This window comes from Thunnus albacares, chromosome 8 (assembly GCF_914725855.1).
Source record: "Thunnus albacares chromosome 8, fThuAlb1.1, whole genome shotgun sequence".
Lineage (NCBI taxonomy): Eukaryota > Metazoa > Chordata > Actinopteri > Scombriformes > Scombridae > Thunnus > Thunnus albacares.
Window position 1 is genome coordinate 9,946,288 of NC_058113.1, and position 17,981 is coordinate 9,964,268.

At 39.4% G+C, this 17,981-nt stretch overlaps 3 protein-coding genes across 5 annotated transcripts; 1 reads left to right on the forward strand and 2 right to left on the reverse strand.

The window, feature by feature from the left end:
- The first annotated feature begins 940 nt into the window (after nt 1–940).
- LOC122987240 (protein FAM83D-like) lies at nt 941–6,946 on the forward strand. Its single transcript, XM_044359024.1, has 6 exons — nt 941–1,232; nt 1,329–1,466; nt 1,563–1,681; nt 1,884–2,048; nt 4,300–4,424; nt 4,647–6,946. The coding sequence occupies exons 1-6, from the start codon at nt 941–943 to the stop codon at nt 6,016–6,018; spliced, it is 2,211 nt and encodes a 736-aa protein (XP_044214959.1). The 3' UTR covers nt 6,019–6,946.
- Nucleotides 6,947–7,032: 86 nt separating this feature from the next.
- On the reverse strand, nt 7,033–12,191 carry zgc:101716 (uncharacterized protein LOC492784 homolog). The gene is made up of 8 exons (XM_044358475.1): nt 11,937–12,191; nt 10,545–10,646; nt 9,665–9,808; nt 8,784–8,834; nt 8,476–8,620; nt 8,149–8,284; nt 7,869–8,001; nt 7,033–7,719 (listed from the first exon to the last, which is right to left on the reverse strand). The coding sequence occupies exons 1-8, from the start codon at nt 12,039–12,041 to the stop codon at nt 7,549–7,551; spliced, it is 987 nt and encodes a 328-aa protein (XP_044214410.1). The 5' UTR covers nt 12,042–12,191; the 3' UTR covers nt 7,033–7,548.
- A 54-nt stretch (nt 12,192–12,245) lies between these two features.
- Nucleotides 12,246–16,505, reverse strand: LOC122986938 (fucolectin-5-like). 3 transcript variants are annotated; one of them, XM_044358479.1, is made up of 6 exons: nt 16,135–16,505; nt 15,900–15,946; nt 14,989–15,012; nt 14,552–14,846; nt 14,124–14,266; nt 12,246–13,342 (listed from the first exon to the last, which is right to left on the reverse strand). In XM_044358479.1, the coding sequence occupies exons 2-6, from the start codon at nt 15,937–15,939 to the stop codon at nt 12,996–12,998; spliced, it is 849 nt and encodes a 282-aa protein (XP_044214414.1). In that variant the 5' UTR covers nt 15,940–15,946; nt 16,135–16,505; the 3' UTR covers nt 12,246–12,995. The 3 variants fall into 3 exon arrangements, with proteins under 3 accessions (XP_044214414.1, XP_044214412.1, XP_044214411.1); XM_044358477.1 differs by having other exon boundaries at nt 15,900–16,505; XM_044358476.1 differs by lacking the exons at nt 15,900–15,946; nt 16,135–16,505 and having other exon boundaries at nt 14,989–15,547.
- Between the last annotated feature and the right edge of the window lie 1,476 nt (nt 16,506–17,981).

Consider the following 17,981-nt stretch of genomic DNA (forward strand, 5'->3'; position numbering starts at 1 on the left):
GAGCCATCACTGCAGGTGAGTTAGATCAGATGAATCATGTTTTGGGGAGTTTGTTTGAGGGAGCTCATGGTCTGTTTCTGCTTGTGTAAAGACAGCTTAACTAATATGTATGTGGGAAAGAGACAGACAGATAGATCAGGTTGGACGACTGAAGTCCAGAAGTTCACTATAAGAACTGATCAGGACTTGTGTCTGCATGGGCGTGCCTGTAACTGTCTGTCCTTGTTTCTGGTCCTGTAAGCATCCAGGTGTTGTTTGACATGAGCTGAAATGACAGCCATCCCCATACCTGTCACTCATTCATTTCTATCCCTCCACCCATCATTTATCTGAATCAGCCTGTCTTAGATCCTTGGAGAGCTTATTTTGTTCTGTCTTGGCTGACCTAATTGATTAACAAGCAAAAACACAAACTTAGTGCCTCAGAGAAACGTCGAACCGTGTGTTGAGGCTGGTTTTTACTGAATAACCTCCTTCACACATTCTGCTATTCACTTTATTAGTTGCCACAACACACCTCTCACCTGCTAACATCTAGCCTCAAATGCATATTATCTATCTTTATACATAGACAATATTTTCTGTGTATTCTCTAACTTAAAATCCTGGAGGTCATTGTGTAAAACATAGTAGGAATTTTGCTCTCAGTTCTTTCCTGTCACCTCTCATCATGTTTTAAGTAATTATCTTGCCTTAAGCTTGGGCGGGTCCCATTTTCCCTTTACTCTCTTTACTACTGTGTGTTTTAACCTGCAGTTCTGCCTCAGAGAATTATTCCATTCAGGCTTTGAGGAGCAGGCACAGCTGTATCATCAGCCGGTTTGTGGTTTAACTAATTCCCTGATAAGATATGGGTGTGCAGGACTCAAGATTTTGGCATTTAATATTTTCCCCTAACTGAACTGCAGAAAACAGGACTTGAATTTTGAATCCGCCTGCCATGGATGCCAGCTTTCTTTCTGTGCTGTGGCACAGGAGGTCAAAACCTGTAGGGAAGGTGAGGCAACGGGTGCAAGACCTCCGCATCTCTTCCTCCTCTTACAATGAGTTTATAGCCAGCAGACCCACGTTGGACCTGAGCCACAACGAGAGCGCTCGGCTGGCAGTGGACTGCCTGCTCAACCAGGGCTTAGAGGGATACCATGAGATGTTAAACACAGAGGGAGAAGTGGACTTTCTGTCAGATGTGGAGAAGAATTACGTCAAGGAAAATGTGAGGGATGCTGACACAGGTATGTTTGTTTTTGCATTTTTATACGTAACTTTCTCATTTTTGTCCCGCTATTTGCAGCATGTTAAAGTAGTTTTTTTATTGTTGCTTTAAACAGTTGATCCTGGTGCATCTGCTGATAATGACACAGAGTTGGAGAGCTCATGTGCTGATTCCCAGTCGCCCACACAATGCCCTGCAGTGTCCACAGACAGTGATACTACTGTGGCTGCCTTGGACCTGACCAGACTGAAAGGTTTCTCAGAAAAATAATACTACTCTGATACTAGTGAAATATAGACTCTTTTTCTTGGCAAATCAGAATTTCAACAAATATTTCTACTCTCTCCAGATGTGAGGTGGAGTGATCCTGTCCTGGACAAGCCCAGCATCAAGGTTTATTTCCAGTCTGACAGCAAGGCAGCCGGCATGAAAGACGTGGTGAGGGAGTTCATCAGAAAGGCCAGAACGGTACGCTGAGGTGTCATTACATGAAAAAAAAAACACCATGACATGCTGTACATGTGAGGGAATTTGAAAAATGTCAATATTTGATCTTGTGTGCTGAAAGGTCAGATACACAGTGAGTGATATCTGTCTGTGCAGGTGATTGATGCCTTTAGTGATCTGTCACCGAGCAAGCGTGTGTGTGTGTGTGTGTGTGTTTGTGTAGGCCCTGGTCATAGTGATGGACAGCTTCAGTGACGTGGAGCTGCTGTGTGATCTTCTTGAGGCCAGCAGAAGGAATGTGTCCGTTCATCTGCTGCTGGATCATCTCAACCTGAACCTGTTTGTCAGCATGTGGCAAGAGCTCAAACTCAACAGCAAAAACTTCCCAGTGAGTCTGTCCGTCTTCCTGTCTCACCGCCTGCCTGTCTACATTGCCCCCTCTTTCTGTTTTTGCTGTTATTTTTATATTATTTATAGCCTCACTGAGTTAAAAGCTAAAAAAAAAAAAGTTCAAATATAAACCTGAGATTTGTTTACCTAAAATGAAAAAGTCTTGTGTTCGCTGATTTTCTAAAACCTGCTGCATCATTATTATTGTCATTAGTGTCATTTAGTCGTCTTCTTCCTCTTGTAACCACTCAGCCATAAACCAAAGCACCACAGCTTCTCCCTGCAGCACCACACAGCACAGATGTCTGGCTGCCTGCCAGATGCTAACACTAGACTCATAGTGAACATGGAAAGCACCTTGGGCAGACTGTAAACAAGGGCCCAGCGGGTTTTATGCACAACCCTACAAGTGTTTGGAAAAGCGGGGGACTTCTGGAGAGTCAGTCCTGGATCAAATCCTAATCCTAATAATCCTAAATTATGCCTAGAACAGCAGGAGTAGTTTGTCAGGAGCTCATCAGTCCAGTTGGGGTTTCTTGAATAATGAGATTGAGAATTGGGATCTAAATGTGTCACTTGACAATCCAACACACAATAAGCATGTGTTTATCATGATCCAGTGCAGTAGAACATCATGGTAAAGCTCTACATTAAATCTTTTTTGTTCTTTTGTTTAATTTGCTGCTGCAGTGACCAGATTTTTAAAGTACAGGTACACGTTTTTTCAAGTCTGTCTTAAAACAACAGTCAGGTACCCAAATCAACATTAAAATAGGTTTTTCTTCCCATAATTATTCCTCCTGCTCAAACAGACTATTAGAAGATCCCTTCATAATGTGCTTTAATTATAAGTGATGGTGGACAAAATCCACATTCCTCCTTCTGTGCAAAAATATATTTAAAAGTTTACCTGAAGCTGATATGAAGCTTCAGGTAAACTCTTCTCGTTACTATACTTCCACCACAGTTCAAAAACACTGTCTGAGGAAACACAAAGAGGGAATTTGATGCTAAAGAGACTGTAAATGTGGCAGATATCAACTTAATATGACTAACTCAGACTGCTGAAGCCTCATATAAGCTCAGATCAACTTTTAAATGACTGTGTAGACACAGTGTGGATTTTGGCCCCCATCACTTACATTGAAAGTGCATTTGAAGAGGATCTTTTAATGGTCAGTATGAACAAGAGGAATGATTACAGTGAGGAAAACCTCTTTCAGTGTTCACATGGACACCTGACTGTTGTTTTAAGACAGACTTGAAAAATTGTGAATCTATCCTTTAACACTTTGTTGAAAAATAACTGAATTGTGATAAACACTACTGTATATTGTAAGATAATTATTTGCTATTATTCATGTACTTTTTTATTTACAGCAACAGAAACTGCAACAAGTGATGAGCAGTGCTACAAAAACCTGTATTAGACATTTTTTCATGTCTGCTTGTTATCACTTTTTCAGACAGACATTTCGTCCATGTCCTAAAGTGCCACTCAGTTAATCTTATGTTGCAATGAAGAGAATGTCCATCATAATTTATCCTAGTTAACAAATAAAACCATCACAACTTCTTAGCTTTTAGCTGGCTGCATAGCCGAGCAAAGGAAAAATGAATATAAAATGTTTGTGTGTTTGTATAGAAGCTTTGAGAGTAGGAAAAAAGTGTCACACATTCTGGCTCCATATGCATTTCTAATATATGTACAGAAAAAGTTAAACCTCAGCTCTGGATGAACATCCAGATGCTCCTAGAACAAGCCAGATGTTCATCCAGAGCTGAGGTTTAACTTTTTCTGTATATCTTTTAGAAATATATTCATGTAAATGTATTTTAACATATTTGAATATACTTAACCAAAATAAGTGAATTTAAATCTCTATATATGGTATGAAACATGTTGGTCACTTTATTTGAAGAGAATTGATTGGTTGTAGTTCCTGTCACTGTTTGTTAAAAGTTTTGATTCGCTGAAGGCCTCTTGATTGTTTTTTTCTCACCCTAATGGTGGAACATGATTATCACCATCAGATGTGTTACTAGGGTGTGGCCCGCATGCCTGTATGCTACTGTGATTGTTGATCTAGAAGAAGACCTGAGGGCCCAAATGTCTTCTGAATAAAAGAGAAAAGCATATGGAGCCAGAATGTGCGGCACTTTTTTCCTACTCTCAAGTCTACCTCCAGTGATTAGCACTTCACTGCAACCCTTGGTGTGTGTTACTTTTCCACCATATTTGTGTATAGAAGCTGTCAGTTCGCAGTGTTGATGGACAGACTTACTGTGCCAAGACAGGCAGGAAGCTGACTGGCCAAATTGCTGAAAGTTTCATCATCACTGACTGGAATGAGGCGCTGACTGGCTCATACAGGTACATACATACATGAATACCTCATTTAGAGTTTTGATTGTGTGTGAGTGTGTTTGCGCATCTGATAATGTGCTCGAATTATATATTTGTATGTATTTGCATGTCTAGACTGCTTTCTTTGATTTTCAGCTTTACTAGAGCTCTCAGTAATCCTCTAATATGTGTGTGTGTGTGTGTGTGTGTGTGTGTGTGTGTGTGTGTGTGTGTGTGTCGTCTCCTCAGTTTCTCCTGGCTGTCCTGGCAGGTCCATCGGAGTCTTGCTGTTCTTGTAAAGGGCAGCGCGGTCACACCCTTCCATCAGGAATTCCACAGGCTGTACTGCAGCTCTAAACCAGTCCCCGGCTTCGTTACTGTGCCTCACACTCACAGTGACAGTTTCAGTCAGTCGAAATCAAGCCAGAACAAAACAATGTGCCGGGCTTGGTCTGAAGATGCACAAAACACGCAGACAAAAGCAAAAATGCCCGCAGATGTCCCAAGTAGTGGATTATCTAAACTCAGTGCAGAGTTTGAGTGCAGCGATGGTAATACACACCCTCTGCATGTTGCAGGTACACAAACGCAGACAAAACCTCTTTCACAGATCCAAATCCAAACACAGCTGTGCTCGAAAACTGTGGTTCAAGCAGAAACACCGCAGAGTGTATCCGTGGAAAAGCCGAAGCATGCAGTGGAAGCAGTCTTAACCCAGCATGACGCAAAAATAAACGTGGAATCTCTGGAGAAGAATCAAAACCAGACACAAGATCCAGCTCAAAACCAGATCCAGAGTCACTCGAATCCTCTCAGTCAGACCCACGACTCATATAGTCAGCCTGAGCTCACCGGCCTTACCATCACCACCACCACCACCACTGCAGCTGAAAATGCTGCAAAGCCTCAAGAGTCAAACACTCTGGGCTCCCTGACACACACACAGCACAATACTGTCCGTTATCAATCCCCTTTCAAGACTAATTCTAATCTTGATTACCATAATGTTGGTACTGAAACACTTTTCTTTCAGCAAAGACATAGACACAGGATGACACAGCCTTCAGGGATCGCTGCAGGTTTAAACACACAAAGAGGACAATGGAGCTACACACTTAACTTAAAACAACACGTGGACTTTCTGTCTGATAATCCTAATGTCTTCTCTCCCTCCATGTCACAGCAAAAGCAAACAAACACAGGGCTTCAGTTCCCTTTAACCCATCCAAGAGGCCACACATCTGGATTAGAAACCAAATTTTGGTCCTTTGGAACCAGGAGGCAAGATCAGCCACAGAGGCACCGTCATTTATCCACAGAGTCACCAGGGTCAATGTCAGCATCAACAGGTATGGAGACTCATCTTAAGGTTCAGCTCCAGACAGATTCCAAGCTGTTCTTACCAGCTACAGGAACCAAGCTGCACCTACAGCACTGTACCTCCCAGCAGTCTGCAAGACTAAACTGGAATCACACTGGGAGACCCAGACCCGTGGCTAGACACAACTCATTCGGCAGCGCCTACGGGATTGGACAAGAGATGGGTGGACAGCTGGGCTGGAGGGCGTTTCACAGCAGCGGGATGACAACATTGGGAAGGAGCAAGAGCATGACTGAGTGACTGACGCACAGCAGGCCTGAACCAAACATAACCAAGACCTGACAGAAATATACAAACTGTGGACAAACAGGTTTTACATCTGGTGGTATAATCTAAATTCACCTTCACGCACAGGCACAGAGAAGATGTAATCATACAGGTCAGTGGAGCATGGTGTATTCAGTTGTTCCTGTGAAATATAGTGTATCACACTGTACTAAACTAGTAGGTAAGTGTGTAGGAGCATCAACCTTTGTCTGTTTTGTGTGTAGTACTTAGAAAAAAAAGATTTTTTCATGTTAAAAACATAATATTGGTTTAATCTTGTGAATAGTCACATGATTTTGTAGTGTCTACTGCATACACAGTTTTTTTCTCAGTTATTAGGCTGATTAGATCTCCGCTCAGGTTGGAGATACAGTATGTGATGTCACAAAACTAGAGGGATTAAAGGTGTTGAGTGTCCCGTTGTAAAAGATACAGCAGAACAGAAGATGTCAATCAAGCACAGTCTGTACACACCCACAGTCCTGATGAGGTCTAATCAGGCAATTTGGTGAAAACACCTGCGTTGGTATATCATGTGAATCCAGTACTTACCAACTGCACTTAAATTACGTTTTTAATATTCTGCTACATAACCCAAGAACACCTGACTACTAAGAGGGGGAGTGCCAGCTGTGAGCATCAATTCTGAGTACAGATAATAATGAAGGCAGACTGCCTCTGAACTGTGAAGTTAAATGTTTAAATGAGAAGTGCCTGCATCTAAAACAACAGGCCTGTTTCACAACATATCAGGAGAAACACAGGTGGAACTAAAAGCCTTACTGTTACATTTAGTAACCCAATTTGCACCATAGCAGGGACCTGACACTGGTACAAATAAATGGGATGCAGCCATTATTATTACTATTAATTACACCTGTGCTTTTCCTGATCTCACATGTCCAACAAATATCTGCTATGAAACACTTTTGATTTCTGTAAAATGGTTGACAATATTTCAGCAACAAGAACAAAACCAAACAGAAGTGTAAAAACAAAATATGTATGTTTTATTAAAATGATTTTAAAGATATGAACATGTTATGACATAAGTTAGATTTCAGGAGAACATTAAAGAATTTAAAATGTCTGACTTTGTCTCCTTTTGTGACCTTTGTCAAGGCAGAGTAGGATCACAGTCATCAACTACACATACCACGATATTAAATAGGTGACACATTCAGTGTTTGGTACTGTGGGATTAACTATTATTGTACCCACTGTGCAGTTCTCACTGTGCTTTACATGAAGGGACACATATTAAAATAATCTGTTACGTTTTAGGGAACAATGTGTGAAGTTCTACCAAATGGCTCTTTAGTAAATGCAGTCCTTGTTCCCTGATTATGCAACAGAACGTCACTAGTTAGACATGTACTTTATAGGGAGTCATGTCATTGGAGGTGGATCTGGTTCGTCACTGTCTTTCTTTGCTCTTAGATGGGATCTGAACAGTGATTTTTTTTCCCACCAACTTCTCTGTAAACAGGTAACACTAGAGCATCAGGACTTTGTGTCTGTCCGATGTTGACATCCATCAGTCTCTAGCACTCCAGTCAGTAAGATCTTGTTCCACCAGCGTTCTCTGAAGCTCTGCACACACACGGTAGCCAAACTCTCCCCGTCCTGGTAGTCTTCCCTCATCTTCTCTGGGATCAGGTCCTCTGACATCACCTGGGAAGTGAAACAAAAGGAACAGGCACACTGAAAGCTGTGTAAAAATTATCCAGTGACTCAGCCCCTCGCCTTCGCTAACCCAAAACTTTCTGGGAATCAACCCTTTACGTAGCATTCATACACAAAACCAGGAGCTCTTGGCTCACCTCAGTGATGGCCTGCAGAGTTGTCTCTTTGGGATTTAGCCACTGTAACGCCTTTTCTGTTGTTTGGAGGGCACTTTCGCTGCGCTGCAGCACAAAGGACGACTGCTGCTGCCGAAGGATTCTCAACAGGAGTCTGAAGGCAGACATCAAAGAAACAAATACACTTTATTATTTATACTTCCTCTCTGTACAAACGACGCACAACACATCAAGGCCCACTGGTCTTTCTAGATCTGTCTGTCTGTCTCTACAGAGTGCTCTTCTCCTTTTTGAGCTGTACCTTGTCCTGATGAAGCTCGTGCAGGCCTTCAGCCAGATCCTGTCCTCATCGAGCTCTGCTGCCTCCTCCTGTTGCTCCGCAGTCTCTCCATCCCTCTGCTCTCCTGCTGACTCACACCTCTGTGGAGAACAGGATCCTAGTAAAGGGTAAATACAGGAGAGATCATTTCAGGTCATGTGGACAAATCAATCACATTTACATCTACGTCTTCATTAATACAACTTACAGAAAAAGATCAGTGTCCAGTCATTGAAGCAGATTTTTTTTAAAAAAAGCAATATATATTATATTGGTTTTAAATCAGACAGGTAGTGAACTCCATCCTACCTGTGGCTCTGTCCCTCTCCAGCAGCTGCAGACACGTTTGTCCTAGGGTGCACCAGTGCCAAGGGTTAAAGGGCAGCAGGCTGCACAGCTGCTGCAGAGACGACACCTTTGATCCTATGGCTCCAAAATGCTGGTAGATGCTGACCTTTAGTAAAAAAAAGTATGTTGCATATAATCAATAAAGCTCCCTTTGCATTGCTTGTTAGCTTATTAAAATATGTTATATCTCCACAGAACGATGTAGCGCCAATAAAAGCAGTACAAATATAAAAACATCCCCAGCTGTGTGTGTTCTGGTCAATGTTTACCTTGAGCAGCAGGAGGCCGATCAGATGACAGGTGTTGGAGGCTTCTTTGCTCTGGAGAGAGAGAGACACATACAGAGACATAAAGGAGCCTGTCAGCTCTCAGTTTATCAAAGTTATGGTTTTATTTCATGGATTGATTTGAAGTCTTCCAGAGTGGTGTGTTCATGTGCTGTAGGGAAACTCTAGCCTCTAAGACAATCTGTAAACATGGACTCCGGTGGGTTTGTGTTTTAAAGATGTTTCTGTTTGAGAGCCAACTCTTGATGTTAGAAGCACTAAGAGACATTTTTTTTCCGAATCATTCGAAATTTTCAAACTTCATTAGCACTTCACGCTGAATTAAATGACAGAAATAAACTGTCTCAATGAAGTTTCAAGCCTCAACACTCTGATTTTCACACCATGAAAGGTGAGTGAAAATCAACCACAGGTCAAGATACTAAATGTCTAAAACCTTGGTGCACTTAAAGAAATGTCAATAGTGAAGTTTACCTTTTTTTTAAATTTCTTATAGCATATATTTTTTTGTTTGGGCGATGCTTCTTGTTAAAATTCACTCTTAAAAGGAATCTAGCTTATTGAGTACTGTTCATCTAAATCAGACAACATAAAGTCCACAATGGTGTATCATTGTCTTTAATGGTTGTAGGATGGCAACCTTTTTATGCAAGCAAGGTGGCTGCAATGACTATTTATCAAGTACAAAAAAAAAAAAAAAAAAGATATTGTTATCATGCACTGGTGGTTCTAGCAATCAGTGTAATTAATTTAGATTTTTGAACACCTAGTGGTATACAAAGGGTGTCACACCGACAGCAGGTTGTTCCAGGTACAGTCACCTGTGTGGGACACTGTTCAGCATGAAAAACTGACTGAATTACCAGTAAGTCAGCCAAGTCCAACGCCTTTTCTCTCTGTCCCAGTTTGGTGCAGCATCGAGCCATTCCCTCCAGCACATCCCTTCTGATGGTCAGGTTGTTGTCAGCAATCCACTCCAGGCAGCTGCTGTACGCATCCAGGGCTATCTACACCACACACACACACACCATTAGGATAGAAAATGAAGAGTTTGAACATTATACACCTTAAAAAAAAAAAAAACATGTAAGTGTGACATGTAAAAGCTCAAGCAGCCTCTGTTGTGTGCTATTGTTAATATAAACGTACTGGAACTTGATTAATTTATTTCTATTTAAGTGTTTCATCATATCATTATTACATACCATGATAGCAGAGAGTGGGTTGTTCAAATAGAGCAGATTACAGATGTATTTAATGTTTCAATTTCAAAAAGATTTCCGGTGTGATGTAGCTAAATGTGTTTCCTGAGACCCTTCCATGCTGTCAGGAAATGTCTCTGTGGCACACACTGCTGGCTATTATAAATATATTACACCAAGAACATGGAAGGTACTAACAAGTAATGGCAACCCAAATTAAAAAAACTGAACAACAGATATTCTGTTCTGTTGGAAAGTGTTCATGTGTACATGGAAATAAATAAGTCCTGTTTGTTCTTATCTCCACAGTAACTCTACAGAAACATTCAAATACCAGTTCATGGCTACAGTTTTGCATAATAGTCCCATAAATAAGCCGAGTAATAAAATGTAAATGTGCTTCCATTATTTTATTCTGTATCTTGAAATTATGTCACCAACTTCACTGGAAATTTGTAACCGGGACTGGAGAATCACAATAGCCTTTGGTGCATATTTTAAACAAGCAATGATTAATTGAATTGAATTGCTGTTTAATTACCTGATATTTGCCCTGCCTCACAGCCAAGTCACCTCTAAACTTGTGGACTTTCTGCTTCTCCAAAGAATCGTCTGTATCGAGAGCGGCGCTCTCACAAAACCACTGCAGAGAGAAACAGGAGGAGAAAAGACAACAACAATTTTAAAAAATCCTTCATGGAGCAACTCAATGACTGGTGGAGACTTTTTTTTTGGATACTTAGCCACATATACACTCAGCAAGCACTTTATTAGAGCACCTGTGCAGTCTAATGCAATCCAACACAACAGCTCTGCCATAAATTCTTTTACAAAGCTTATACATTTTCAGTTTTTGTTGACATTGTCAGAAAGGTGATAATTCTACTTTATGTCTATTATTGAGGTTGTAGTGGGTGGTTTCATGTAGGTTAATGGGGTGGACAAAACACTTTTCAATATAATGCACTTCAGTACACCACCACCACCCACTTAAACCTCAATAATACATAAAGTAGAATTATCTATCACCTTTCTGATAATGTCAACAAAAACTGAAAATGTATAAGCTTCGTAAAAAGAATTGATGGCAGAGCTGTTGTGTTGGATTGCATTAGACTGCACAGGTGTTCTAATAAAGTGCTCGGTGAGTGTAAACTGTGAAGCAATATTAAAAACTTTCACTGAAACCAGATGCAAACACATTACATATCCAGGAAATATCATTTACTGAAAATGTAAGCAGACAAAATATGCATTTGGATTAGGGCTGGGCAATATATTGGTATTATATCAATATTGTGATATGACACTTGATATTTTCTTAGATTTTGGATATCATAATATTATGATATGGCATAAGTGTTGTCTTTTCCTGGTTTCAAAGGCTGCATTACAGTAAAGTGATGTAATTTTCCGAATTTACCAGACTGTTTTAGCTGTTCAATTATTTGCCTTTAGCCACTTAGTTATTATATCCACATTACTGATGATTATTTATCAAAAACCTCATTGTGTAAATATTTTGTAAAAGCACCAATAATCATCCCAACAATATTGTTGCAATTTCAATATCGAGGTATTTGGTCAAAAATACCGTGATATTCAATTTAGTCCATATCACCCAGCCCTAATTTGGATAGATTTGTTTTTAAGTTTATTCTTAAGATAAATATATTTTACTAGCCGGCATGTAAAGTATAACAGCTACTGTATGTGTATATATCTTACGGGTCTGTAATTGCCTGATAATTTACTTGGAAGTTTCGTGAAAATAGGAAATATATAGTATAGCCTAATTCGGTGTAATTATAGGGAAAACTGAAAAATATATATTATCAGTCACTACTAATGCTGTATTTACGTTGTTCTTTCCAGAAAACGTCAGTCAGTCATGTCAGCTGTGGTGAAGTTAGCTGCTCTTGAACAGACTCACCTCCGGCTCACACACTTTGGCTTTGTAAGAGGACAAAGACACAGAGACTCGGTCTCTCGCCTCTGAAAACACCGAGTCATCAAACGTGCTTCCTAATATCTCCATCAGGCGGCCGAGAAATGCCACTAAATCACACAATTTCACTGTATAAACGTGTCCAACAAGCTGTAGCTCGGCTCATGCGTGGATTGTTTATATCCCGCGGTTGCACAGTCCTTTGCTTTAAAATGCACGACGACTACACTATGCAGTGACTATAGTTCCTGGACACAAAGGTTCCTATCGATCAAACAGACACGAACAAATTGTTTTAAATATATCCCAACTTTTATTTAAACATGCCGTTGATATCACAAAAATATACATTGTTAAAGTGCCTTCATAATGCCGCAAACCTCAAAAATCTATAGGCCTATATGAATATATCTAGTTCTTCTATGCACTTGCAAAAATGCAAATATAAACACAACACACGAGATTCAATCAAAAATAGGCTACACATTGAAGGCTGAACATGAAAGTGTTATATATCGGGAAAGATGTACAAAGCATGTGACCACGTAAAATGTATTTAACACGAATGGAAATCTGATGATACACGAATGCCTTCTTTCAATTTCTGTATAATTTGAGACACCCCAAACATTTCTGATGTGTTAATTCTTTTTCGTGTCAGATGTAACCAACAAAATGTAGACAGCCCATTCAAAGTCATTCTAATATTCAAAAATACACGATTACATTACACAAAAAAACACAAGCAATAATTTTAGTAACATGTAAATATCACATCCAAGAATCATGACTTACAAGTGAAGAATACACTGACACAACTTTAAACATACTACAAAAATGTCACAGAGCTAGAGTGCATTCATGGCCTAACATATAGAGTGAAAACAGTGAATTAAATATACTGCTTGAGATGGTTAAAGACAGAGTATCACCATCACCTTTATTTGGAAAGCTGCTGCACTGGGCCCTATGACACATATTAGAGGAGAGTTTGTCGCAACACAATAATGCCACCACCGACACCTGTCCAACCATTGATTTTTCTTACTTTGCACAGATGAAATTATACGTTTCGTAGTCAGGCTTGCTGATCCAGCTTTGGTTCCCTGATTTCGCCATGGCAGCACTCATGTCACATTCTTCTGTTTTATTATTTTCATCCCAGTGTTCGAAGTCTAAGCGGTTATCATCGACCCAGAACCAGAAATTCAGGGTGCAGGTGTAGCGAAGGCCCAACCACACGAAGTCTGTGGTTGCGTTCTTGGCCAACTTAGCCAACTCAGTCTGGGTTTTGTTGTTAAGGATGGAAGCCAGGTCGCTGTAATGATCCCTGCAGTAGTACAGAGCATCTTCCCACGTCATGCTCTCCTCGACCAGCTTAAAGTTTGAATCTATAAAAACAAACAAACAAAAAACAACCCAACAACAAACAAACAAAAAAACCCAGGAAAACAAAAACAGCGTGAAATGTTTCAGTTGAAATGAAAACAAATACGTGAAAATATCCAAACTGTGTGTTCCAACAAATGAACTGAGTCACCTAGGAGAAACAATACTTTCTGTGATAATGGCATCATCCTCAAGATGTAGACTACTCACTAAGTCTTCCAGCTGTTATTCACTTCAATGCTTACTCTTTGTAAGTCTCATAATATAAAACAAAGATAATAGATAATAACAGGTTATGAAATAGGAAGATTTCTCTGAAAGAGAATATCTGAGAAAACACAGTTCCCTACTACCTGTTGTTGTTCTGCAACTGCATATAAAAATGACTCCATGTGACATAATTTATGAATTACAGCAGAGCCTGTCAGTTGCCTTGTAGAACCGCCTGAAGTTTGTGGAGTGACATAACTAGAAATATCAAATGATTTTATTGTGGTTTGATACTTCAGCCCTGTGGCCATCGCAATTCAGAAAAATGAGAACCTTTGCCATGATTAGCTTCAACATTGTCAATCTCAATTTACAGGCGTCAATTTCAATTCTTCTGAGCATATAGTTTAAGGAGGTTTCTGCTATTGCATTAATATGCTTTTTGTCCACATTTAACTGTGAAGGAGATATTACAGTAAAGTATTAACTCTTCTGCAGCTCTCAGTCTGTTACTGTATGTGAGCACTGCGCTGAATAAACAATTCACTTTGCGTAACAGAACATTTATTGTACCTGTGGCTTCGTAGATCTTCACTTCACACAGGACTACATGTTTCTTTATTGGAGAGTACAGAGTGACGTAGCGCCCCGACACGGCTGGATCAAATTTAAAGCAATTGTACTTGTCTAATTCGAAGGATGTGATGTTTTTCCTCCTGGAAGAAAGAAAAAAAAAATGGACAGACAGAAATTCAGAGAGGGGAAGAAAGGATGGGAAGTGTGATGTTTGTGGTTCTGAGAGGATGCCTGTGTCTGTTCTACAGACACCTTGACATTGGAGCTGAGTTAGAAATGTCACAGGGAGCATGAAAATCTAAGTGTATTATGAGCAAAACCGTCTTCTAATTTATTTGTCAATTCTAAAAATTCTAAAAAATACTGGACATGCTGAAGCTTGAAAATGTGAAATAAAGCATTTCAAAATAATATGAAGGTATTACACTTTGTTTTCAGTGCCGTTTTTCACCGACGAGTTCCCGATGCGGATCTGAACATCATTCATAACAATATTGTTTTGTTGTATGTTGTAGATAGAAATACAGGAAATGTTGTAGACACGACCCAGGTCAATTGTCCACCAGGATTTTTTCTTTGTTTTTGTGTGAGAACACTGTGTCTCATTCCCATCAATAGCTCTTCCAGAAACGTATGGGACTCCATCGGTGTAGTTTGATGACTGAGAGGTGTTAAGTTCTCTTAACGGGATCTCATTTTGTGTGTTGCAGGTATCTATAGCTGAAAACAGAAAAATATTGCAGAACAATTCAATTCAAAATATTGTCTCTTACATATTTAGCGTAGAAATATCTATTTATGCCTTTGAAAGACAAATGAAAGTTATGAATAATTTAAACATTTTGAAAGCACTTAGTCCTACCTGTTGCATGTAAGTGTAACCTTCCTGTGAAATGTAAAAAAAAAAAAACCCAAAGGATTACATAAGATTTCCCGTTTTTAATTTTATAGTCAGGAAGAATTGTCTGATGAATGCACACAATACTCTGAAAAGTCTGTACTGCGTTAACACAACACAACATAACAGAATAAAAGTTGACGTGATGGATTATTATAAGGTTTCTACAAGTTTATTCTCATACTGTGTTGAGATGAATCAAAAATAACAGGAAGGTATAAACAATATATTCATATATCTACAACACTATGTGGAAAATGTGGGCAACAGGCAGTAATGTTAAGTATTCAAGATTTGTACTGAATTCATTAGAACATGCAAAAACTGGTATGGTGTAATTATTTTAATTTTCTGTTACCCATCCATCAATAATTAGTAGCTTATATGGAATTTGAGTGAGAACTTGACTGGGGAGTGAGGAGCAAAATACAGTAAGTAATAGTATTATATACTTTTTATTATTTTATCCATGATTCACATTTTTGTGGATGTGTTCTACATCTCAATCAATCAAGTTTGACTCAACTTGATTTTATTTATATAGCCCAATGTCAGAAATCAAATTTGTCTCAAGGGGCTTTACAATCTGTACAGCATCCAACATCCTCTATCTCTCCTCTGTTTTACCCTCAATTCAAATAAGGAAAAATTCAACTCATGGGGAAAAAATGGAAGAAACCACAGGAAGAGCGACCAAGGAGGGATTCCTCTTCCAGGACAGACAGACATACAATAGATTTTGTCAGAATAGACCAAGATAGCAAAAGTAGTATATGGGAAAAACAGGATGACAAAATTAAATCAAAATCAATCTTTTAATAGATCACAATGTCAGGCAGGGACAGACGTGCACATGCATAAAATGACCCACTTACCTAGAGAGATCAGAGAGATGAAAAATAGATTACACAGCATCTTTACTCTGGAAGAAAAAAACATGGTATCAGTTGACTAGAGACAAGTTAAGATGTTTTAAACAACTGCCCGCAGGCCAGTGAATGAAGATCAGGAATAAAGCTTTCAGTTCCTCTAAAATTGCACAAATGTATCATCCTACATCTAAAGAACAGAATTTGTGAGAACAATTTAGGCTGAACTGGTATCACTCACCTTGTCGGCCTTTGTCTCCGTCCAAACCTTTGTCTCTGTTTTGATATGATGCCCTCTCGCAGGTACAGCTATATTTGTACATTTATACGTAGCTACCTTGCTTTACAGCTGCCTGTATGAAAATACACTGACCCCAAGCAGCGTCATCTCTCCTGGTTGCCGCTCAAAGTTCAGCAGTTCTTTCAATAGTCAAAACACCTAGACTACTATTTGCATCTGTCAACATTTAATGACTGCGATACCATCTCTGGGGTTGAACTACAAAGATAGGATATTGAACAGTAAGAGTGTGAGTGTTGCTATGCATGCAAATATTCCTGCATTTCCTCAATATCTCTTCAACAGGAGAACTTTAATATCTAAATATCTATCTAATATCTAAATTTTGTTTTCATATCCATACTGGCATACTGGTCCATATGACATTTCTTCAAAACAAAACACTCATCATTCTGCTCGCAAGTGCACATCTTGTGACCAAGATTTATTGGGTTTTGTCGTCAAACAAGTATAAAATATAAATCTTTTCTAAATCAAGCTAGAAATCAAGCCAGAGCCTCAATAACAGCTGGGATTTAAATTAACATTGCACAAATTGTCTGCCTCACAGCTGGTAGCTACAAGCTGACGATTGCAGGGGCCACAAAAGGAATTTTTCCGTAGACACAGTATAACACCGATTTCAGCTGTTTTGTTGTGGAGTTTGGAGATGGAAATATCGTCTTCAGCCTACGAAAAAGTCCAACCTCTAGTAAGTCAGTTTCATTCACCGGGTGTACCAGCTGATGGTGGATTTTTACAGGGCTGATATCACAGCTTATTTAAAAAACAAACAAACAAACAGACAAAAACAAAACTGGGACTAAGGGGCAGAAACTGTCTTCCAGAGGGGGCTGTAGAGGCAGACACTTAAAGTAAAACCACTCAGACAGTTCAGATTGAAGGCTGAAAGTCAGGGATGACATTTTTACAATGACACAGTAAATATTTGTTGGAGTTTTGAAATGATAGTGTCATCCTTCTCAACTTTATATCTTTAACACTGAACCTCTTATTTAAGGTAGAAAGTCACAGCTGGATCGTGGTATTCTTTCCACAGTGTCTGCTTTCCACAGGGCCCCGACTGTAATGTAACGCAAGAGCTGAGAGATCACGGTCATCATTCAGTGGAACGTGTCTGGCAATGTAAATTGTATTGAAGCAGGAACAAAGGGAAAGCTGTTCAGTTTACAGTTAAAAGCAAAGCACGCCCATAAGAAGCAACAACCTTGGGTTAAAACTGTCAACAGACAAGGATTAGATCAGAAAAACTGGAAAGTGAAAATTCCACTGTAAATAAAATCACATTTATATATTACAATTCTGACATGGTGTATTTTTTTGCCGAAAAAAAAAGCTGGCTGCTGTATAGTGAAAACATTTGAATCTCTGACTGCTGTAAGAAACATTCAACCACTACCTGTCTAAATACAGACAACAAGTGAGGACTATAGCAGAAGTATAGCGAAGGATACAGTTATGACATACAGTATGTGCAATAATAGACAGCAGGTAAACTACTTAGATCACAATGTTAGCTCTTAGCTCTACTGCACAACGTTAACTGGGATACATGATGAGTGTTGGATATAAAATCACAACTCATGGAGCAGACGTGGCACTTCAGCGGACCTGGGAAAACTATTTAATTAGAGGATAAATATTTAAAACAGAATGGTATTTTTATCCCTATCATTCACCTAATATGGGGACAATATTAACTGATGACGTCATTGGGGTTGTTTTCTCAAACTTTAGAAAGTTCCCACCAGAGCCACAGAAGACATTATACAACCGTTTTCAAAGTA